The 24,344-nt window shown below is 38.7% G+C and overlaps 1 protein-coding gene across 4 annotated transcripts in view; it reads left to right on the top strand.

Moving 5' to 3' along the window:
• Positions 1 to 24,344, top strand: part of MTA3 (metastasis associated 1 family member 3) — a 180,785-nt gene that overhangs the window by 80,150 nt on the left and 76,291 nt on the right. For all 4 annotated transcript variants that reach the window (XR_003967884.1, XM_030311207.1, XM_030311208.1 and 1 more), the window contains exons 5-7: positions 4,937 to 5,000; positions 7,816 to 7,933; positions 22,450 to 22,552. Coding sequence is in view for 3 of the 4 variants with exons in the window: in XM_030311207.1 (XP_030167067.1) it covers positions 4,937 to 5,000; positions 7,816 to 7,933; positions 22,450 to 22,552 (285 nt within the window). In the remaining variant the exon portion in view is untranslated. The remainder of the gene's footprint in view (positions 1 to 4,936; positions 5,001 to 7,815; positions 7,934 to 22,449; positions 22,553 to 24,344) is intronic.

Genomic DNA, 24,344 nt, shown 5'->3' with positions numbered 1-24,344 from the left:
GGCTCGTTTGGTTAAGCATCTGACTCTTTGCAGCTCAGGTCATGGTCTCATGGGTCTGGCTCCCTGCTTGGGGTTCTCTGCGCCTCCCCTGTGTGTGCATGCTCGCTCTCTCTCTCTCAAAACAAATAAATAAACGTTAAAAAAAATAGTGCCAAGGTTTAGAAAACCTAATATAGAGTCATGGTAAATAATCTTTGCTTCCTTGGTATATATATTATGTATATAAATTTATGCACTTCATTTAATTAGGATCCCCCCTGTTACTTTAAATTTAAATAGTATTTTTTTTTTAAGATTTATGTTAGAGTTTTTAAAATGTTTATTCATTTTTGAGAGAGAGAGAGTGCAAGCAGGGGTGGGGCAGAGAGAGACCGGGACGGCGCGGGGGGGTGGGGGGGTGGTGGACAGAGGATCCAAAGCAGGCTCTACACCAACAGCAGTGTGCCTGACACAGGGCTGGAGCCCACGAACCTCGAGATCATTACCTGAGCCAAAGTCGGACGCTTTACTGAGTGAGCATCCAGGCGCCCCTAAATTGTATTTTTAAAAATCAAACATATGTATATAGCTGTGTAATAATATCCAAAGCAGTCATAAGCAGAGTCCCCCCAGCATAGTCATTTTCCTGCATTTATACCTCTCTTACACTGCTTACTCTTACTTTTTCAATTGTACAAATTTCTGCTTTCTCTTCTCTATTTCCTTTCCCTCATGTTTCCAATATATCACAATTTTTCTTTAACTTAATAATCAGTCATTGTATTTTATGAACATGTAAGGATTCCCCACATATTCTTTCTTGTACAGCCTTTTGTTTTCCTTGGACTTAATAATTGTTCTGCCTTTGTTTTCCTTCTTCTTTATTTTTTTAGTAAGATATATACCCAATGTGGGACTCGAACTCATGACTCTGATACCAAGAATCACATGCTCTACTGACTGAGACAGCCAGGTGCCCCCTTTGCCTTTCCTTTCAATTAGTCTTCTAAAATGTAAAAAATTCTTAGTCCTTGCTTATCTTGAAAATGTTTTCTACACTTAGCTGCTGATTTTTTTTTAGGCATTAAATTTTGGTTTGGGAATCCTTTCATTCAGAATTTTGAATCTCCTTTTGTCCTATTTTACAGTATTGCTGTTGTGAAATATCATTTTCTGAAAGCATTTTGGATCTTTGAACTTCATTTTTTAAAAATTTGGATTAAATACTGTTTAAAACTGTCTGTTCACTGAATTTCCAATCACAGAACTTAGCATTGTTTTCAATATGAGAAAATGTTCAGAATCCAGAACAACTGTAAGACTCATAAGGCCATTGAGAAAATGCCTTTCTATCATGAAAAACTATTGTCTTTCATTGAACAAGGAAAGTTTAGTCAGACTCTGCATCTGTAGTAGGGGTTTTTCAAGTTCATTATGCCTAACAATCACCGGGTGATGCTTGTTTTTCCATGTAGATTCCTTGATCCCTCCCTGAGATCTTTGGATTCAGTAAATCTGACTAAGGATCACCTGGTGATTCTTCCTAACCACGAGGATTTCTCGATCCCTCCCCAAGATGTTCGGCTTCTATAAATCTGGTGTGACACTAAGAAATTTTCATTTTCCTAAGCAGGGACCCTGGTGGTCCTGCACTATTATTCTACAAGCTGGAGTGGTATGGAACCGAAAGTCTTTAGGCACTGGGGAAATGGATGCTAATTTAAACTTCTTCTTTCATGTATACAAATAGGTAGCATCTTTAAATAAATCTGTAACCTGGGTGCGCCTTTTGCATGTGGTTTTTGAATCTGTGGGAGTATACTGAACATCCCGTTAAGCAGATAGGCTGATCAGAACCTGCCATTAAACACAGGATTGCGTTGTGTCATAATTATTTATTCACATGTCTCTCTGTCCCAACACCCTGCCCAGTTTCTGAAGCAAACAGAGTATGTTTTTAAAACCTTTTTCAGTGAAAAATTCTGTGTTACTGTATATAGTTGCTTGTAGAAAAGCAACATAAATAATTATACAGGCCTGGAGTGATTTTTCTTCGTATTAAGGTCTTTGATGTGTTTTATGTTTATATCGTCATGTTTGGGTATCTTTGTTCTTTACGGACTAAAGTATGGTGGAAGAGCACAATTAGGGTCATTGCTTGAGATTCAGCATAAATCAGTTGGGTTATCTATATTCACCGTTTGATAATAGTTCCTTTAGTTTGGGGTTAGCTTAAAATTCATCCTCTTTCTTTTTCTGTGAGCCAAGATTTGTTCAGCATAAAGGAAGCCAGCTCTTTACATCTCTTTTTAAGCTACCTTTATCAACAACTCTTGGCGTGGTAGTACATCTGTTAATTACATATTCATATTTACTTCATAAAATAATTCTGACTCAACTTCCTGCTTTGTTAGCTGTTAGTATATGTATTTGAATATTTTAAGTGTCAGATTTTCATTTTCCTTTTAAAAAATTTTTTAATGTTTATTTATTTTTGAGAGAGAGAGACTGAGCGTGAGCAGGGGAGGGGCAGAGAACGAGGGAGACCCACAGACTCATAAAGAAGGCTCCGGGCTCTGAGCTGTTGGCACAGAGCCTGAGGTGGGTCTCAGACTACGAGACATGAACTACGAGATCATGACCTGAGCCGAAGTCGGATGCTTAACCCACTGAGCCACCCGGGTGCCCCTCAGATTTTCATTTTTAATTTGGGAGAAAAATACATAGCTGCGGTAAAGAAAACTTACAGATGAAAAATCATGCATTATTTTTTTCATCTTTGCATAAAAGCTACATTAACCCAAATAACTTGTATTTTAGGTTGGCTGGGTATCCTCTTGATTTTGCAGTCCTGTTGTATCTCTAAAAGAGTACATAACCAGTGTTTTCTTATCTCCTAATATAAATATGAAAATAGTGGTTTGATGATTCAGTTTAAATCCTCTTGTCATTTCAGACAGTATGGAAGAAACTCTTAAGTAGGCTGTATTGTTTGTGTAAATTTTCAGTGTCTGTTAACCCTTGAAATTCAAGTGACCGTTGAAGAAAGTGGTATCTATTTTTTTTTTTTAATTTTTTTTTTCAACGTTTATTTATTTTTGGGACAGAGAGAGACAGAGCATGAATGGGGGAGGGGCAGAGAGAGAAGGAGACACAGAATCGGAAACAGGCTCCAGGCTCTGAGCCATCAGCCCAGAGCCTGACGCGGGGCTCGAACTCCCGGACCGCGAGATCGTGACCTGGCTGAAGTCGGACGCTTAACCGACTGCGCCACCCAGGCGCCCCGAAAGTGGTATCTATTAAGATGACATTCAGCTTTTGCTCCTCTGCACTTAAAAAAAAAAAGTGGCTTTAGAGACCTTTAAAAAACAAGATTTTATTTCTTCTAGGTAATTAAGTATTAAATGTTAGAAATACTGCTTTGTCAGCTGTTGCAGAGGCAAAAAAAAAAACCTACACAAAACCTATTTTTGGAAACCCACTTATGCACATTGCATGTGTTAGGAGCACACACACAGGTCACAGAAGTTCTTCTGTGACAGCTGTAGATGTGCAAACCTCAGCGGAGCAATTTCCCTGCTCGTTATTCTGTCCTTTCCACGAGCATGTCAGGTAATTGTTGACTGTGAGTGTTGTTATATGCTCCGAAGTAATGTTAATTTTTCTGCTTCAGTAATTTGCATGAATAAAATATACTAGAAAAACCAAAAACCCTTATAACTCTCGCTAACTAAGTTAGAGATTTGGGAAGATAATATGGAAATAACACATGTTCTCAGAAGTCTTTTGAAGTTATATTAACTATAGATGATTACCAGAAAAAGATGTTTTTATGAGGGTTAAACTTTTTTAAATTTAAGGAATATACATTTGGAAAATGTTCGGTAAACTGTAATTTTTGACCTTTGTGTTAGTGTTTTTTACATTTTATTTTGCTTTTGGTAATCTTTTCCTTTGAATTGTTTTTCACTCTGGTGTTCCAACAGCCTGCTCTTTTAGCTTCCCATTCAGTGTATATGTGACGATTTGTTTTTGCTTGTTATTTTGTGGGGAGCAAGAAGTGACTTTTGTTTACAAAATCAAATAACATTATGGCATTTAAACAATATTTTGTGAGTCCTAACCAATTATCTGTAACTTGAATTGTCTACCAAATTTCTCCTGTTAAATTTGTAGGTCTACAGAATTTTTCAAGATAGTGAGGATAATTGAAAACGTATTTGTAATAAATGCCTCTACTTGGATAACTTCAGTTTTTCTCAAGTCTGGACAAGACTGTTTTTTGTTTTTTTAATAGACATTCGTTTTCAAACTCACACCAAGGGCTGTGATCAAAGGTAAATGCCATCAGACTTCAAGGTCTTTGAATCTGTAGATCTTTATTTTGCCCCCTACTTTATAGCAGTGTATTTAAATTTTAACTAGGCTTTAGAGCAAGGTCAATAAAGGTAAGCTAGTTAATCCTGATGAATGTATATTATTTTTAGGTCCTCATATGCAGTGGCCACTTAAAAAATCCGAAGATTATTTAGGTGCTGGTTTGCGTGGTGAAGTCTTTGTCTAAAGAGTCCTTGTATAAAATCACCTCATATTAACTTTTTATAGATTCAGAAACTCACTTTTAATAAGAATTTCATTGTACTCCTTTTTTCTTTTCTGTAATAATTAGAAAATACCCATGAAGTGCTTTATGTCATAAAATTTACTGCCTAACAACAGTTCCTTCCACAGGTTAGCCTCGCAGTAAATGCCTACAAAAACAGTCTTATTTTTTATGTTCTACAACACCAGGATTGTAAAGCGAGTCTAAGTGTACACATTTACGTATATTTGTAACTGCCATCTAGTTTCTCAATAGTAACTTTACATTCTGAATATTCCTGACTTTGTATATGTCATCGATGTGAAGGTGAGGTGGCCTTTCTGACATTCATTCACTTTTTCCCTTTTTCAACAGGGGAAAATGCAGTGTTGCCCTTCTGAATGAGACAGAGTCAGTATTGTCATATCTTGATAAAGAGGTAATTCACAATTGCACTTATTTATGTTTTTTTCCCCCTTGATTTCACATGAAGCCCATACCTTTAAATGTATTTCTTCTTGTACCAAACTATTGCACCGGGAGAGCAGCATTATATAAAAGTGTAATGACCAGAATACTTTTGGATAATTTTATTTTTCTGGTTAACTGAGAGAAGAGTTGGCAAAAACTTCTGTGCCGTCTTTTTTAAGCTGGTAATGAAAGACTTTATAAGGTATGATGATGTAGTTGGTAGCAGTAGAAATATTTTTGGCTTTATGAAATAAATGACTTTTGTGTACTCAATCCTCCTCCCTGTTTTTTGTTTTTGTTGTTGTTTAAATAAAGAGTTTTTATTTTAGGCTTTTTCCAGATGAGATCCTAGCACTGGTGGTCTGCTTTCTTTCCTAGAATCTCAATAAGATTCTTTGTCAACTACAAGTGTTTCCTTCTGTGAACTTCAACAAGAAACATTTTAAACATATTTTCACAAGTTGGGTGAGAGCATATACTTCATTAGAAGGAGGAAATTCCTGTAAACAGAATATTCCACAATGAGAAAATTTTTACTGTTGACATTTTAAGATTTAACCTTTATAGTTGCATGATGTTTTTGTTTTCCCAAATCTGTATGTATGTACGTATGTATGTATGTATGTATGCGTGCGTGCGTTTAAAGAATTAAAGGGATATATTAAAAAAAAATTTTTTTTAATGTTTTTTCAATATTTATTTTTGAGAGACAGAGCATGAGCGGGGAAGGGGCAGAGAGAGAGGGAGACACAGAATCGGAAGCAGGCTCCAGGCTCTAAGCTGTCAGCACAGAGCCCAACGCGGGGCTCGAACCCACGGACTGTGAGATCATGACCTGAGCCAAAGTCGAACGCTTAACCGACTGAGCCACCCAGGCGCCCCCCCCCCCCCAAAATTTTTATTATACTTAAAAGTGTTGTCCCTGAAAGGATTGATGCAGACATGTGGAACTACTGTACGTTAGAAAATTGAACAGAGAAAACTAAGAGGAGGTAAATGTTCAAGGCAGAAAAAAGGTTGATAGTCTTTATAACTTACTCTTGTGAAATTTAGAAAAGAAGGTAATAGTGTTTGTTGTCAGTCAACATGTGGAAAATAATATGGATAAAGAGAATGCTCAGATGTTACCATTAGTTCATAGAAGTAGGAATAAAAGGAGGAAACATGAGTATGTTTCAGTTTATTTTACTGGTGTATTTGGCTGTTAAGACAGTGTAATTTTTTTAAAAACGTGGTATCTTTGCTGAACTCAGGAACCTGAGATCAAGACCTGAGCTGAGATCAAAAGTCGATGCTTAACCAACTGAGCCACCCAGGCACCCCTTAAAGGACAACTTTCTAATCACAATGTTTTCCTTTTAGAAAAATTAACATTACCTTTTACATTTTAAGCGATTTCCCATATTGGCACATGTAACTTTAAGGAGTCTTAAGCAACTTTTGTGGCCTTAAGTAATAATTTCATTTTATTCTGCTGTATAGTATGGCAAAATCCCATTTTTCTGGAATACTATACTAACATGTTTTACACAATAAAAGTGACCAGAAGTATGTGTACTTTGAAGGCCCATACTGTGCCAATGGCAGCAGCGTCAGTCACCCTAGTAACATTCTTTGTTGCTCCCGTCTTACAAAACAAACAATTCTGATTACATATTGATCTCCCTCCATCAGCCTATTGAGCAGGTTGGTTTATATATTCTGCAGATTTTTTTCTCTTTTCCCCAGGTAGACTTTTCTTTATATGCATAAATTGTCATATTGTTGTGTTTGATTCTTTAGTCTTTTCTTCTGACCGTGACCCATGCAGAAGAATTCTGAATGGATGGTATCGCCTTGTCTGTTTTTCTCCTTTCCCTTTATCACAGTCTGTAAGGAGAAAGCTTTACAATCTGGTAGATTATCTCTTATTTGTAGCTTGCTCGGCACGGTCTTGGTAAAGTGCTGATGTAGGAGCAGACCCCTCCAGCATATAATGCAGAGAGTTGTATAGTAGATAACCCTCAGAATCATAGCAGGAAACAGGGACAAGACCTTTTAAGACCTCCAGTAGTGATGCAGAATTCAGCAAAGGCCTGGTAGCCTGGTCATTTTATCCATTAGACGCAGTAACTAGGGCCTTTTTGCGTTTTAAAGAACCTTGGAAAGTTGGTGGGTGTGCCGGTGGTGGTAGGTAGTTACGTTTATATGCCTATTTATGTATAAATATGAATGTTTCAGGATTCAAAGGAGAACTGCAGAATTGGAATTAATAGATGCTCCATGAAATAATGCAATGTGACATTTTAATTAGGAAACTGTATGTAAGCTCAGCTCTTCTAAACTTTAATGTGAAATGTGTATCCATTTGAGTATGTTGATGAAATGTGGGTGGACACTCCAGAAGTAAGGGCGCCTTGTGTCCTCGTTGTTTGGTGTGGGCTTTAGAGATTTAAATGATTGCTTGATTCAGGTGTCTTACCTTTGACTTAGAGCTTAGCTTTGCTAGCTCAGAATCTGTTTTAGAGCAGTTCATTGGTTTTCTTTTAGACTAAAACAACAAAACTTTATAATCTACCTTTATTGTATGCTATTTGTTTTTTGCTTGATTTAATTTTACACTGTTTTACATGATGACCCTAACATTGTTCTCTTCTTCAAGATTCATGAATTTATTCACCAAAAGGAAATTTTATATACTCTCTGAAGTTTTATGATTTCATTATCATGACATTGGCCTCATTGCTTTATAAAAAGTAGAAGGAGTTGAGCTTACCTAGATATTTTCTGTCATTTTTTCTCAGGATACCTTTTTCTACTCATTGGTCTACGACCCTTCAGTGAAAACACTATTAGCTGACAAAGGTGAAATCAGAGTGGGACCTAGATATCAAGCAGACATTCCAGAAATGCTCTTAGAAGGTATGTTTTCCTTTGGGTTTCAAGTCCTATGAAAACAAATATGTCTTGAAACTCAAATATTCTTTTCCACATACGGGAGAAATGTCTTTTGGGCTAAAGTTTAAAAGTTACAAGTTCTTCCCCTTGTAGAAATACAACAAATAACAACAGAAAATAATTTATTTGATCAATTGTTTGATTTTTATTTTACATTTTTGTGAGTTTTCTGGCTGTGTTTTCCTTTTAAATGCAACTTCTAGAATGTTCGTATCGTTGAACTTGTGTCTTCATGTGATATGTACATGCCTTGAAATCCTGAATGCTCCTAAATCATCTAACTGAGGTGCCTGGAATCTAGTGAACAGTTATGTTTTGGTGGGGATTTGGGCTAATCTGGGTAGTTATGTACTGGAGAGATTCAGAGCTTTGCATTTCAAAAATATCTTCCTAACAAGACAAATTTGTCTTTCTCCTGTTAAAACTGTACACTCAAAACCTTTATTTTCTGACTTCAAAAGTAAACATTCTTAACATTAAAAAATGAAACACAGGGGCGCCTGGGTGGCGCAGTCGGTTAAGCGTCCGACTTCAGCCAGGTCACGATCTCGCGGTCCGTGAGTTCGAGCCCCGCGTCGGGCTCTGGGCTGATGGCTCAGAGCCTGGAGCCTGTTTCCGATTCTGTGTCTCCCTCTCTCTCTGCCCCTCCCCCGTTCATGCTCTGTCTCTCTCTGTCCCAAAAATAAATAAACGTTGAAAAAAAAAATTAAAAAAAAAAAAAAAAAAAAAAAACACAGAAATGTATAATGTAGGAAATGAACACCATCTGCTCTCCTTTATTCCAAACCCATATTTAATCACTATGGTCGTTTCGGGTGTGTTTATTTGGTTCACGCTGGCTTACCCTCCGTCCAGGAAGGGTCCACATGCAGTGCCGTGTTGCATATGTTACTCTGCAACTGCTTTCTTCAGTTAACCGCGTAACTTTAGTACTTTTCCCTATGAGTACAGTGACCTTTATTCTTTTCACTAACTGTGCAGGTCTTAAATTTGCGTGGATGTACTATAATTCCCTCTTCCAGCCCCCTATTGGTAGACTTTTAGGCATTTATGTTTTCGATGTTACAAATTGATGCTGCTAGAAAAGCTATACCTATATATTTTTTTCAAGCATAACTTCTTGGAAGTGAAATGGTATATACGTTTTACATACTGAAAATGCTCCTTTGCTCTTCAAAACGACTGTTACTATATTATGAAAGAACCAGGTGCTTTCACCAACACTGATTATGAGGAATTTTTTCACCCTCCATTTTTTTTTTTTTAATTTTTTTTTCAACGTTTATTTATTTTTGGGACAGAGAGAGACAGAGCATGAATGGGGGAGGGGCAGAGAGAGAGGGAGACACAGAATCGGAAACAGGCTCCAGGCTCTGAGCCATCAGCCCAGAGCCTGATGCGGGGCTCGAACTCCCGGACCGGGAGATCGTGACCTGGCTGAAGTCGGACGCTTAACCGACTGCGCCACCCAGGCGCCCCGTCACCCTCCATTTTTAAGCCACATTTTGATATATAATTGTCTTAGAGTTTTTTGTTTTGTTTTGTTTTAAAATTGAAATTATGCTTGCCCTAGTTATCTTTAGCCTTTAAATTTCTTGGGCTTTTTTTTTTTTTAATTTTTTTAATGTTTATTTATTTTTGAGAGACAGAGCATGAGTGGGGGAGGGACAGACACACACACACACACACACACACACACAGAATCTGAAGCAGGTTCCAGACTCCGAGCTGTCAGCACAGAGCCTGACACGGGGCTCGAACTCACAGACCATGAGATAATGACCTGAGCTGAAGTTGGATGTCTAGACGACTGAGCCACCCAGGCACCCCTTTCTTTCTTTCTCTTTTTTCTTTTTTTTTCTTAAACTGTAAAGTTTATTTATTTTGAGAGAGAGCTCACATGAGAGCAGGGAAGGGGCAGAAAGAGTAAAGAGAGAATCCCGAGCAGACTCGGTGCTGTCATCACAGAGCCTGGCTCAGGGCTCGATCACACGGCTATGAGATCATGACGTGAACCAAAATCAAGATCCGGACGCCCCACTGACTGAGCCACCCAGGCACACTCTTTTTCAGAGAGAGAGAGGGAGAGGGAGAGAACGCACATGCAAGCCGGAGAAGGGCAGAGGGAGAGGGGGAGAGAAAATCTTAACCAGGCTCCAAGTTGATCACGGAGCCCAATACGGTGCTCAGTCCCACAACCGTGAGATCATGACCCAAGCTGAAATCAAGAGTCGGACACCGAATGGACTGAGCCACCCAGGTGCCCCATCTTGTGCTTTTTCTACTTAGTTGGTTGTTTATCTTTTTATGTATTGGCAAGAATTACTTGACTACTAAAGGTAAGCAAACACAGAAGTATTTACCTTGTCTACAAGGATTATAAACCTTTCCCCCACAGACCTAATTATTTGATTAAAAATTTTTAATAGTGACTTTAAATTTAAATATATTTTATTTTTTATCATACAAAAGTTTGGGATTTCTTAGTCTTTTCCTTTAAAGTCTTTACGATTTGCGTTACTCACCAAAAGGCCTTCACTTTTTGTTTTTGCCCTGATTATTAAAACATACAAGTACTGCCAGGGGTGCCTGGCTGGCTCAGTTGGAGGAGCATATGACTATTGATCTCGAGGTCGTGAGTTCAAGCCCCATGTTGGGTGTAAAGATTGCTAAAATAAACTTTTTTTTAAATGTTTATTTTTGAGAGAGAGCAGTAGTGCGAGTAGAGGAGGGCCAGAGAGAGGGAGGGACAGAGGATCTGAAGTGGGCCCTGCACTGATAGCAGTGAGCCCGATGCGGGGCTTGAACTCTCGAACGGTGAGATCATGACCTGAGCTGAAGTTGGACGCTTACCGGACTGAACCACCCAGGCACCCCGATCTAAACTTTTATAAAAACATAGGAGTTCTTCCGTATGTTCTTCTCTCTCTTTACCTTGTCATACTTCTAAGAAAATGTATGCAGAAGAGTTAAATCAATAGATACTCAAGATAGAGTGTGAGAATTGTACACGTTGGTGTCCATGGTGGCTGTGAATAATGCCAGGCTACAGTCATCTGTGTTTTCCTGAACTTAAGTGCCAGGAAAAGTCAGTCAATAAAGATTAAGCTTGAAGAACAGAACGCCATGTCTGCACTCACCTGTGTTTGGAAATGATTTTGAACAGATTGAGAGTAGTGAATCAGTTTATTATAGGTTGAGAGATTGCATTCATTGATGTTCTCATCTGTGCAAATCAGTTTATCTTCCAGAAGGAATTTTTACATCTTTAGTCCTTAATGTTTGATGTTAGACTTATATCTCTGTACCTAATTGTTCACTTAACATTTTATTCCCCCCGCCAAAACCTTGATGTTTAAAATTAATAAACAGTGCTATAATGAGTATAATGGAGGGGCGCCTGGGTGGCGCAGTCGGTTAAGCGTCCGACTTCAGCCAGGTCACGATCTCGCGGTCCGGGAGTTCGAGCCCCGCGTCAGGCTCTGGGCTGATGGCTCAGAGCCTGGAGCCTGTTTCCGATTCTGTGTCTCCCTCTCTCTCTGCCCCTCCCCCGTTCATGCTCTGTCTCTCTCTGTCCCAAAAATAAATAAACGTTGAAAAAAAAAATGTTTAAAAAAAAAAAATGAGTATAATGGATAATTTTGTGCTCTGGATATAACTGGCAAATAAAGTAGAATTGCTGAGTCTTAGGGCATGTATGTCTGAAATTTTATACAGAATGCCTAATTGTCTTCCAGGTAGTCATTGACAGGTGGTGGGTTTTTCCCTTGTTTTAATTAAGGTATGATTTATACATAGTACATCCCACCATTTTTAGTGAGCAGTTCTGTGAGTTTTGGACAAAAGTGTATGTTCCAAGTGCGGTAGTTCGGCAAGTCCATCCGTGCACAGGCCAAAAGCCAGGAAGGTCCTTAGTGCTCATGTGTGCGTAGGCCCCCAGCCCAAGTTCCGCATCCCCTCAGCAGCCTTTGTCACTCCTTCCTGAACCCCAGTCCCTCCCATCTTTGAACTGTGGAGATCAGTCGTTCATGTTATCTTTTATACTATTTTTTATTATTTGACTTCAGAAATTTTAAAATCAACACTCGGGTATTGATTGTGTGGTTCTCCCTTGAGCACTGAGCATACGCCCTGATGTATAGCAAGCCTAGAAATTGTGTATTGCTCGTGGAGAGATAAATGCTGAACCAAGTCATGAAGTTGGGATGTTTCAAGTAACAGTGGGCAGAAGAATCAGATCATGGAAACTCACAAGTTCCTGTTATCCAGAAAACTATTTAAATATGGTATTTACCCCTGAAAGTCATAAAGTCTGGTTAGTGTGATGTTATTTGGAAAGCATATCTACTTAGATTAGCATTTTTTAAAATTTTATTTAAATTTTTTTTAATTTACATCCAAATTAGTTAGCATATAGTGTAACAATGATTTCAGGAGTAGATTCCTTAGTGCTCCTTACCCATTTAGCCCATCCCCCCTCCCACAACCCCTCCAGCAACCCTCAGTTTGTTCTCCATATTTATGAGTCTCTTCTGTGTTGTCCCCCTCCCGGTTTGTATATTATTTTTGTTTCCCTTCCCTTATGTTCACCTGTTTTGTCTCTTAAAGTCCTCATAGGAGTGAAGTCATATGATTTTTGTCTTTCTCTGACTAATTTCACTTAGCATAATACCCTCCAGTTCCATCCATGTAGTTGCAAATGGCAAGATTTCATTCTTTTTGATTGCCAAGTAATACTCCATTGTGTGTGTGTGTGTGTGTGTGTGTGTGTGTGTGTGTGTGTGTGTATACATACATCACCTCTTTATCTATTCATCCATCGATGGACATTTGGGCTCTTTCCATACTTTGGCTATTGTTGATAGTGCTGCTATAAACGTGGGGGTGCATGTGTCCCTTTGAAACAGCACACCTGTATCCCTTGGATAAATGCCTAGTAGTGCAATTGCTGGGTTGTAGGGTAGTTCTATTTTTAGTTTTTTGAGGAACCTCCATACTGTTTTCCCAGAGTGGCTGCACCAGCTTGCATTCCCAAGCATTTTTTTTTTTTTTAGAAAGAGCATGAGCCGGGCAGAGGGACGGTGGGGGGGGGGGGCGGGGAGGGAGAGGGAGAGGGAGAGGGAGAGGGAGAGGGAGAGAGAGAGAGAGAGAGAGAGAGAGAGAGAGAATGAATTTAATCAGGCTCCATGCTCAACACAGAGCCCCATGCAGGGCTTGATCCTATGACCCTGGGATCACGACCTGAGCTGAAATCAAGAGTCAGACGCTCAACCGACCAGCCACCCAGGAGTCTCTACCTAGATTAGAATATTAAAAAAAAAAAAAAAAAAAAAAAAAAGATTTTAGGAAACAAAATGATACATAAAATGCAATAATTTATTCTATGGTTCTTCTCAAACCAGACTTGAAGTTCTTATTTGTAAGAGGAATGATTCTTAACAGCTTGTAGCATTTGAAGAGTTGTACCAGTTCTCTGACAAAGGCAGACTTTATGTTTAAAAAATGTGACTAAATGTTCATTTGTATAATAGATCTTTTATTTAATAGATTTTTTAAATGTTTATATACTTATTTAGAGAGTGAGAGAGCATGTACACATGAGAGAGAGTGAGTGGGGGAGGGAGGGAGAGAGAGAGAGAATTCCAAGCAGATTCCATGCTCAGCATGGAGCCCGACACCAGGCTCCATCTCAGAACTTGAGATCATTACTTGAACTGAAATCAAGAGTCGAATCCTAGGCTTAAGTGAGCCACCCAGGCACCCCTCATCAACAAGTCTTAATTGCCTTTAATATAGTGTTTCTCCTGGCAGTCTTTTGGGTGGGTGGTTACAAACTTTATTTAGGTAATGGAATCCTTTGTCCAGATGAAACACCCTACAATATGACCGTAAATAAAATAAGAAAAGCCTGGCTATTAGGGATGAGGTGGGAGAGAAGTCCCCATTGAATCTCTTGAGATACCCCAGTAACTCTCAGGATTGAGAGAATTACATGCTGAAGGCTGCTGTTCAGTGCTTCTTTCTGAGTCCTGTCTCTTCATCATATAGTCAGAATCGCCAGATAAACCACACAGTTAGAGGTGTCTTTGACGAAGTCCCTTTGCAATATAGTATAACAATGAGGGCTCCACTGTATTTTCTTTGCTTCTTCCCAGTTTTTAGATTTTAAAATTACTTTATTGCAAATTGTGCAATAATTTGCAAAGTGAAAGTGAAAGTGCAAGTGACTAAAAACAAAAAGTAGTCCCTTAGATCATCCCTCTTTGCCCATTGTTAAACACTGTTATTAATTTAACATGTTCTCCAGTTTGTTATATAGCTACTGTATATATAGATCCATGAAATTGTATTCAATGTTTCATTGTGTAATAGATGATAGATCCAAGTTTATCCATCTCTTATTATAGAACAAGTTTCCCTTCATTGTTCTTTAAAATATCCTCTGTGTGTGTGTCAGTGTGGGGAGGTGTCTCATCTCAGAGATTTTTTCCCCCCTGACTGTTGAAGTTTTTCATCAGTTTGTCAAATTCTTCCCTCCAGATTTCATTAGAATTCGGATTAAAATTGTATTAATATTATTTATTCCTTTGGGAGGCGACTGGTCATTTCATAATATTGAGTCTGTTTCTCTGTGTCTACATGGGTCTGTTTCTGAGATTTTTATTCTGTCCCACTGGTCTGTTTGCCTGTTAATGCTCCAATAACTCACTGTTTTAATTATAGTGACTTTGTAGTGTGTGGTAATATCTGGTGAGGCTAATTCTCCTCTTATTTTTCCAAATGAATTTTATTATCAGCTTGAATCTTTCTTAAGTATGTCTATTGGAGGGGCGCCTGGGTGGCGCAGTCGGTTAAGCGTCCGACTTCAGCCAGGTCACCATCTCGCGGTCCGGGAGTTCGAGCCTCGCGTCAGGCTCTGGGCTGATGGCTCAGAGCCTGGAGCCTGTTTCCGATTCTGTGTCTCCCTCTCTCTCTGCTCCTCCCCCGTTCATGCTCTGTCTCTCTCTGTCCCAAAAATAAATAAACGTTGAAAAAAAAAAATTAAAAAAAAAAAGTATGTCTATTGGAGTTTCAGTTAATTTAGAGGGAACAGACTTTTGATGGTTTTGAAAAGTCTTAATTAGAAATAAGGGATGTCTTTTTTTCTTTCTTCAAGGTTACTTTTGGGTCTTGTGGTTGTTTTTTTTTTTCTTTCTCATTTCAAGTTATTTAACATATATGGTAAAATTGGGTTCAGTTGTAGAATTCAGTGATTCATCACTTACATATAACACCCAGTATTCATCACAAAAAGTGCCCTCTTTAATACCCATCACCATTTAACCTGTCTCCCACCCACCTTGTCCATCAACCCTCAGTTTCTTCTCTAGAGTTAAGAGTCTCTTATGGTTCACGTCTCTCTCTCTCTCTCTCTCTCTCTCTTTCCCTTTCCCTATGTTAATGTTTTTTCTCAATATAGTTTTAGTCATATAGATTCTATACATTTCTCATTAAGTTTATTTTTAAGTTTATAATTTGTTAGCTGTAAGTATTCATCTGTAACAAAGAAAAACAACACATTTTTCATCATAAATGAAGAAGTCACGTTGGATTCTTATTTGAGCCTAAAGCATTTAGCATATCCAAGATGTTTCATTTCACTTGTAATCAGGCAACTAACTAGATGCAAGATACCAAGAGCTTCCTTTTTTGTAAGTAATATATTTTCAGGGAAGAGAGGGTATAGGGTGACAAATGGGTATACCAACAGTTATAGTTCTTGTAAGGGCTCCTGGGTGGCTCAGTCGGTTAAGCACCAACTTGGGCTCAGGTCATGATCTCGCAGTTCACAGGTTCAAGCCCCACATTGGGCTCTGTCCTGACAGCTCAGAACCTGGGGCCTGTTTTAGATTCTGTGTCTCCCTTTTTCTCTCTGCCCTTCTCCTACTCGAGCTCTGTCTCTGTCTCTTTCTCTCTCTCCCAAAAATAAATAAAAACTTAAAAAAAAAAAAGGAAAATATGACATTACCATCATATACATAGCTAGTACCTGTTTGCAGGGAAATTAAATACAGAAAATACCATACTCAACAGATGTTTAGGAGTTGCCAGAGTCTGTTTACTAACGCTTTTGATACTCTTGAGTGGGTACATTTTGACCAGTGGCCATATTCCAATTTGCATTGGCATGGGATATAGAACCTGAATTAATACCCCCAGTAGGTGGCAGCATCAACACCATGCCAGAATGTATAACAGGCTTGCTTTGTTTGTGAATGTGTCTTGGGATTCTAAGACGTTGTTGTGGCATTTGTCTTGCTAGTGAATAAATCTTTTTGTAGTTTCAGAATTTAAAAATTCGCTTATGGCTACCCACCATCTAACAAACTCTTGAGATCTGGAAAGACCAGTATGTAGTTTGCAAGGGAAGATAAAGGTTTCTTTGAGATTTTAAATCTTCTGTTGCGTTTGAAATAACCACCTGGAGAATTTCCCATTGAAAAAGATGTCATAACGTGGGAAGTTTTGAATTATTATTTCACTGTAATACTGAAAATTTCAACAAAATCTTTTTACATATTAAAATTTGTAACTGCAAAAAAGTATTATAGTAACATTAAATTAATAAACTAAAATGACTGTGGGTTTGTAGGTTTATGCAAAACCTGGCAATAATATGTTTAGCTGAGTCACCTTGGGAAAACTAACCCCTCTAAGTTCCCATTTCCTCCTATTTATTTATTTATTTTTTATGTTTATTTTAGAGAGAGTGAGAGAGAGAGAGACAGAGCAGGAGTGGGGAGGGGCAGAGAGAGAGAGAGAGACTCAGAATCCCAAGCAGGCTCCAGGCTCTCCAGGCTCTGTCGTTACAGAGCCCAAAGGGGGACTTGAACTCAAAAACCGCGAGATCATGACCTGAGCCGAAGCCGGACATCCAACCCACTGAGCCACCCAGGCACCCCCATTTCCTCTTCTTTGAAAAGAGAAAAATATGTATGCGCACACATCACAGTGTTGTGATGATCCAAGGAAGTGACCTGTAAAGCATTTAGCAAAGTGCCCGACACTCATGTTCACTGCCACAGTTGCTTCTCCCCGGCCACCACTGTCTCCTGCCATCAGTTAAATAACTCTTGTTGATATTTGGGCATTTCAAGACATGTCTGTCTTTGAGAGTTATAAGAATTAAATTCGTATAATCTCTTCTGCAATTAATTCAGATGCAGTTGATAAATAGGGAAATGTCAGTACGGCGTGGAAGTGGGTCAATTTATATGAGACTTTTCTCAGCAGTCAAGGAAGCAGGTATTCTCACAGATGAAGACAGTTTAAGAGAAAAAAAAAAAGATGTAAATTCTGCAAGAAGTGCTTTCCTCTAGTGCGTGTAAAGGCTGGTTTAGCACCTTCAAAATCTGTGGCACTTTCCACTATGATAAAACTATGTGCGGAAGCTTAAGAGTTGCAGATGAAGGGGGCTTTGACGATATTTTCCCCCTATTGTTTAAAAAAAAAAAAAAAACCTGTACCCTGTTTTTTGTGTTTTTAATTATGTAGAAGCTGTATACGACTTACATCTCACTGGAGGAGGTAGGAGTCCAGGATTTAAGGAGATAAAAGAGTCAACCAACCATTGTTTTTGTTGCAAATGTCAGTGGGGATGTAACTGTGCTAGTAGTTTTATTATGATTATTACTTCTTTTTAATGATCTGCTTACCGAGTTTAATAGGTTTTCAAAGTTTTATTTTCCACAGCCCTATTTTTTTTAGTGTGTAATTTTGCAGAATACACTTTGCAACAAATGTGGTGGATGTTAACTAACTTACAAACACCACCCATTGGTTGTAAGCAGGTGTTAATTGTAACCGTGTAGAACAGTAATTCTCACCTGGGGCAGAGGACGTTAGACAATGTCTGGTTATGTGTCCAGCTTTGACTCAGGTCATCATTGCATGGTTCATGAGTTCAAGCCCCACCTTGGACTCTGCACTAATAGTGGAATTCTCTTGGAATTCTCTCTCCCTCGCTCTCCCTGCCCCTCCCCCACTTGCTCTCTAAATAAACGAATAAACTTAAAAAAAGTAATACTTAATTTTGAAGTATAAATTGTTGTGTGATCTAGTCTACATCTATGCTTTTGTTTATTTTTGTGCCAGTAAATTATTTATTTACTATTGCTATATATTATAGTCCCATCCAATTTAGTTCATTTTTTTTGTTAGTTTATTTATCCTGAGAGAGAGAAAAGCACTAGAGGAGGAGGGGCAGAGAAGGAAGGAGAGAGCGAATCCCAAGCAGGCTCCCTGCTGTCAGCACAGAGCCCAGTGTGGAGTTCGAACTCACTCACGAACCATGAGATCATGACCTGAGCCAAAATTAAGAGTTGGATGCTTAACTGACTAAGCCACCTGGGTGCCCCTAGTTAATTCTTTTATTATTATTCTTGGATTTGTGGTGGTTACTATTCAAATTATTTTATTGGCTTTCAAAGTAAATTTTGTGAAATTTAGCCTGTTGGTATACTTGTACAAAAATGATATCCTTAGGATTTTAAATCTTTCCTCTTTTTTAATCAAGTTATCTTCTTTGAAAGTTTCTTTAAAAGTTTTGTTTTATATAAACATAACTCCAGTTTTGTTTCTTAGTGTTATATTTTCTATTACAGCAACAAAAACATAATTTTCTTTTACATTATATTTTCTTTGGAATGGCACTGGATTTTTTATGTTCTATTTTTATTGTGCCATTCTAGTTACTTTTATATAGATATTTTCTAGTTACTTATTTTTTATAAGATATTTTTCTTGAGATATAACTGACACATAACATTGTGTAAGTTTGTGTACAGAGTGTTGATTTGCTGACTTTATATATTGCAATGCGATTACTACCTATAGCTTAGCTAACACCGCTATCACATCATACAATTATCCTTTCTTTTTTGTTGCAAGAACAATTAAGATCTAGTCTCTTACCAACGTTGAAGTTTATAGTATTATTGACTATAGTCACTATGCTATGCATTGGATCTCCAGGACTTACTTTTCTAGTAGTTGGAATTTGTATCCCAAAACAACATCTTTCCCTTTTCAATTTCCCTACACTCCAGCCCCTGGTAACCACTGTTCCACTCTCTGGTTTTTATGAGTATTGCTTTTTTAGATCCCACACGTAAATGATGTACAGTATTTGTCTCTAGTAACTCATCATTCCTTTGATTGATAACGTAAAACATTGGCCAGAACTTTGAGAACAATATTGAATAAAAATGGTGACTAATGGCATCTTTGTGTGTTTCTGAATTTAATAATAACATGACAAGTATTGTACTCTGATGATTGGTGCAAAGAAAATGAATTGTGTTTAGAACAAAGAATATTTCCAATTATCCAGGAAAGAGCCTATAAGATGATTTCCATATAGCTTTAGTTCTTCAGAGTCTTTGAACTCTATTATGTACTTTTAGGTGATTATACTGAAGAAGTACTTTGTCCGAATTTTCTTTTTTCTTTTTCTTTTTTTTGTTTCTTTTCTTCTTACATCCATATTTAATAGAAACCTTAAAATTTGAGATAGCTGGAGGATTAGGGATACCACATTTAAAATCATTGCTAAATCTACATTTTTTTCAAAATTATGAAAAATTTATGAAGCAAAAATAAGGTGCTATATATATATTCGTGTAATTAGTTGGTAAATACATTTTTTAAGAATTCAGAGGTTAGGAAGATGTACGTAAGCTGGTGTGGGATGAGACTGGGACTGGACTGATTGCCTGGATAATCATAAATGAAAGAGTGAGGTGAGATTATTGCAATGACTAGCGTGAACATGACCAGTAGTCTTGGTCCCATCTCTGGCTCATACCACAGTCACCAAGACCATTCCAAAGATTACTGCACAGAATCTGATGCAGGGCTCAATCTCACAACTGTGACATCATGACCTGAGCCAGAATCAAGAGTTGGACACTAACCAACTGAGCCACCCAGGCACCCCAAGATATGGAAAATTTCATTTAAATTTTTTTTTATTTTTTTGATGTTTATTTATTTTTGAGACAAAAAGAGAGAGCGTGAGTGGGGGAGGGGTAGAGAGAGAGGGAGACACAGAATCCGAAGCCGGCTCCAGGCTGTGAGCTGTCAGCACAGAGCCCGACGTGGGGCTAGAACTCATGGACCGTGAGATCATGACCTGAGCCAAAGTTGGATGCTTAGCCCACTGAGCCACCCAGGCACCCCAGAAACATTTCTTTTTTAATTTTTTTAAATCTTTATTTATTTTTGAGAGAGAGAGAGAGAGGGAAACAGAGCATGAGAGGAGGAGGGGCAGAGAGAGGGAGACACAGAATCTGAAGCAGGCTCCAGGCTCTGAGCTATCTGCACAGAGCCCCGATGCAGGGCTTGAACTCACAAACTGTGAGATCGTGACCTGAGCCGAAGTCAGGCACTTAACTGACTGAGCCACCCAGGCACCCCAGGAACATTTCTATATTTATTATTTTGTTGTCGTTGTTGCTGCTGTATTTTTGTTAATGTTTGTTTATTTTTGAGAGACAGAGAGCACAAGCAGAGGAGGAGCAGAGAGAGAATGAGGGAGACACAGAATCTGAAGCAGGCTTCAGGCTCTGAGCTGTTAGCACAGAGCCCAATATGGGGCTCGAACCCACAAACCGTGAGATCAAGACCTGAACCAAAGTTGTCTAGACACTTAACTGACTGAGCCACCAGGTGCCCCTGTTTAGAATTCTTACACAGAATTCTCTTTCTGCTATAAGCTGTAGAATGTATGGGTGGGATTGAAATGTGTCAACTTAATTAACTTATATTTGAAACGTAAATACCAGTTTTATGATTACATTCTGGAGTATATAATGTGACAGGGGCTTAATACTGGATACCATCATCATTTAATCATCCTGTGTTATTTACCATTATTATCTTTCGTACTGTTATTATTTATCTTAAGTTTTATTTTTTGAAGATTACAGGGAAGTGTAATTGTGTGATTCTACTCTCAAGTTTCATACAGTTGGCAAATCTTTTGGCTTTTAACTGTGAGGTGGTGTTGAATGTCTTGGCTTAGGTTGCTGAGAATTGTAAGCAACAAACAATGAAAACCAAAGTCCTTTCAAACACTTTAGATCTAGTACTCGCTCTGCTCTGCTTGTGCTTCTTTATGTTGGGGGTGGAGATTGGCTCTGTGGTTACCTGCCTTTGAACAAGGCAGGGCAAGCCCCACCCTGACTGCAGTGGCTGACTTAGGAGACTGCAGGTGGAAAGGCTGGGTCCCTGCCACCCTCCTCCACCCGTTTCTCCTGTTGAGCCTCTGATTCCTGCTTGCTCCTATGCTAGGACTGAGCACATTAGAGGCTCATAGCCTAGGATTGTCACTAGGGATGTTTAGCTTCAGAGTGTATCAGTCAGTGCAAGGCATTCTGCCTCATAAATCAAAAGCTAAACAAAGCCAAAATCAGTCCCCAGCCTAATAAGAAACCCGTAGCTGTAAATCGGACTTCCAGTTGCCTCCCACATCTCTTTTCCGTTACTATCCTTTGTCTTGTTGACATTGAGTCCCGCCTGACAGTTCTATCTCCTTGTGAGAGATTCCTAAAATAAAGCAAGCATCCTGCGTTATTGTCAGTCTTTTCCTCAGCCCTGCTAGCATTCCTGCTTTCTGTTAATGCCGACGCTATGCATGCAGTTCTCAAGACTTGAAATTTACCTGCTACACATGTCTCCTGTCTTTGCTCTCTGTCATCAGCGTCAGCACTATATTTTGTCTTCATCACATACCATTGCTAAGTGTGAGGTATGAAGTTTCCTTCTGGTCTTGCCACTCTCCTACTGAAAAGGCTGGTGCTTTTCATTGCCTCGAAGTAAAATCTGTGTAGAATCTTCAGTACTATGTTCGTAACCTTCTTTTAGTTATCTACTCCCATTCCCTTTAATGTGCTTGTGACAAAATGAGCTGTTTTTCTGTCACATCTTAAAGCCACATGACTTTGCTCACATTCTTATTTCTTACTTTAAGTCCTTCTCCCTGCTGGTGCAATCAGAGCCTTCAGTTCTTAGCAGAAATACCACACCCTTTATGACATCATTCCCTAGCTTGTCTGAAGTGATGCCTCTCATTGTCAGAATTTTACAGCCTTTTCTGTATGTCCTTATGACACGTTTCTTTTCATTTGTATCATAGTTACTTATGTGTTAGTTTTACCAGTGAAAGTAGCAGGCGTGCTTTTTGTTTTGTTTTTATATCCCTCAGCATGAGGTTTAGTGCCTCACACATGCAAGTACCCAGGAAATACATGTTACTAACTAAATGAAAATCTGCTGTGGTTGGTTTCGTTGTATTATTATCAGTGTTCACTTTACAAAATGTTGTCCATCTGCTGAAAGAATGTACCAGATTTTGAACGCGGTAGTGCCCACAGTCCTCGACGGAATGTAATGGTTGCCTTGTTAAGTAACAAGACTCCATTTCCTTTGTTCTCGGACAGGAGAATCCGATGAGAGGGAACAGTCCAAATTGGAAGTTAAAGTCTGGGATCCAAATAGCCCACTTACAGATCGACAGATTGACCAGTTTTTAGTTGTAGCACGGTAAGTATGGCACTGTTGAGTCAAGAAATTTCTTTTTTTAAACATTTTTCTTTTTTTTAAGTTTGTTCATTTTACTTGACAGCGCGTGCGCACAAACGGGGGCGTGGCAGAGAGAGAAAAAGAGGGAGAGAGAGAGAATCTAAGCAGGGTCAGCACACAGCCCGATGCGAGGCTCAAACTCACGAACTGTGAGATCATGACCTAAGCTGAGATCAAGAGTTGGGCATTTAAACCAACTGTACCATCCCCAACTCCAAGAAATTTCTTTTTGTAAGAATTTATAGGTGTATGTATGTTTCTTTCTTTGTATTCTACCTTTTCCATTGGTTGTATTCTTTTTCTAGTTAAGTAAGAAAGCCGAAATATATATCATACCACTTCCTAAGTATGATTGTTAGTTTTTGTTTGAAAATATATTTATTAATTTACCGATTAAGAAAATAATAATTTCTTCTGGTAAAACTTTGGGCACTACAGAACAGTATGAAGATGAAATTCATCACCTGAATCCCCATATCTTTAATTAAAGCAGTTATCTCTTTGACGCTAGATGGGGATTGTTCAGGTGTCCATAATGATGTGCATCTTGCCTTCCTCTTACTGCACCCACGTATGAGGAGGGCCTGTTGCTAAGCGTATAACTTTCTTTGAGAGCCTTAAGCCTGGCTGCCTGACTGGCTGGCTCTCCGCACTTGACCCACCACACACCCTTTGAGAAAATGAATGGGACAAAAATGTATTTTTATTGTTTCAATTATAAAAGTAAATGATATTCATGGCGGAGTTACTGCAAAGCAGCAAGTAAGTGAGTGTATCATAGCAGTGTAAATAGTGGAAAATTGGGGAAAAAAAACCCCTAAGAATATGTCAACAAGCACTTGGTAAGTGAATTGAAGTATATTCAATAATGAAAATGAATTCGAGGGATATATAGCAAAGAGATAAATCTCAAAACTAATGTTGAGTGAGGGAACACACAGTATGATCACTTAAAAAGTTATACCATGAACAAACCATGTTTTCATTAATGGCCATATAGATGAATATGTATGTCATGTGTATGTATGATGTGGGAGATGTGTATAGGAGGCTCTAACAACATTTCTAATATTTATTTCCTTAAACAATGAATCAAGTCTGGCAAAATAGTAGAACCCAGTAGATACAGATGTGATCACAAGGGTCTTCATTATGTTCTCTAATTTTCTGTTGAACTTTCTTCATGACCCAAAGGATAAAAGGGTCTCACCACACCCTGACATGACAGCACAGTTGACGTGACAGCACTGTTCATGGTGCCTGGCACCATGGAAGTCACACATCATGTCAGCAGCCAGGCGTTTGGACTCCAGCACTCAGACACCTAGCCACTGGTGCTCGGATGGAGACCTGATGTACCTTGCTGGGGAAGCCAGTCAGTAGATCGAGGAGATTGAAGATTTGAGAGTGGAAATGAATCCTTGGTGGAGCCGCTGGCCTAGACTCCAGGCAGGTTACCCAGATCTGGGATTATTTAGTAGACATTGCAGTTTCAAATTTGGTTTCCTTTGTTTTTTCCTTTTTCCTTCAAGCCAGCATGAAAGACACCAAGGAGATGCACCTGGTGCCTTTTTCATTTTTTTTTTTCTTTTTTTAGAGAAAGAGAATCTTTAATTTTTTTTCTTTTAACATTTATTCATTTTTGAGAGAGAGAGAAAGAGAAACAGAGTGGAGTCGGGGAAGGGCAGAGAGAGAGAGAGGGAGACACAGAATCTGAAGCAGGATCCAGACTCTGAGCTGTCAGCACAGAGCC

Source organism: Lynx canadensis, chromosome A3, assembly GCF_007474595.2.
Source record: "Lynx canadensis isolate LIC74 chromosome A3, mLynCan4.pri.v2, whole genome shotgun sequence".
NCBI classification, from domain to species: Eukaryota; Metazoa; Chordata; class Mammalia; order Carnivora; family Felidae; genus Lynx; species Lynx canadensis.
Note: the sequence above shows the minus strand (reverse complement) of the source record. Positions and strands in the feature narration are given on the sequence as shown.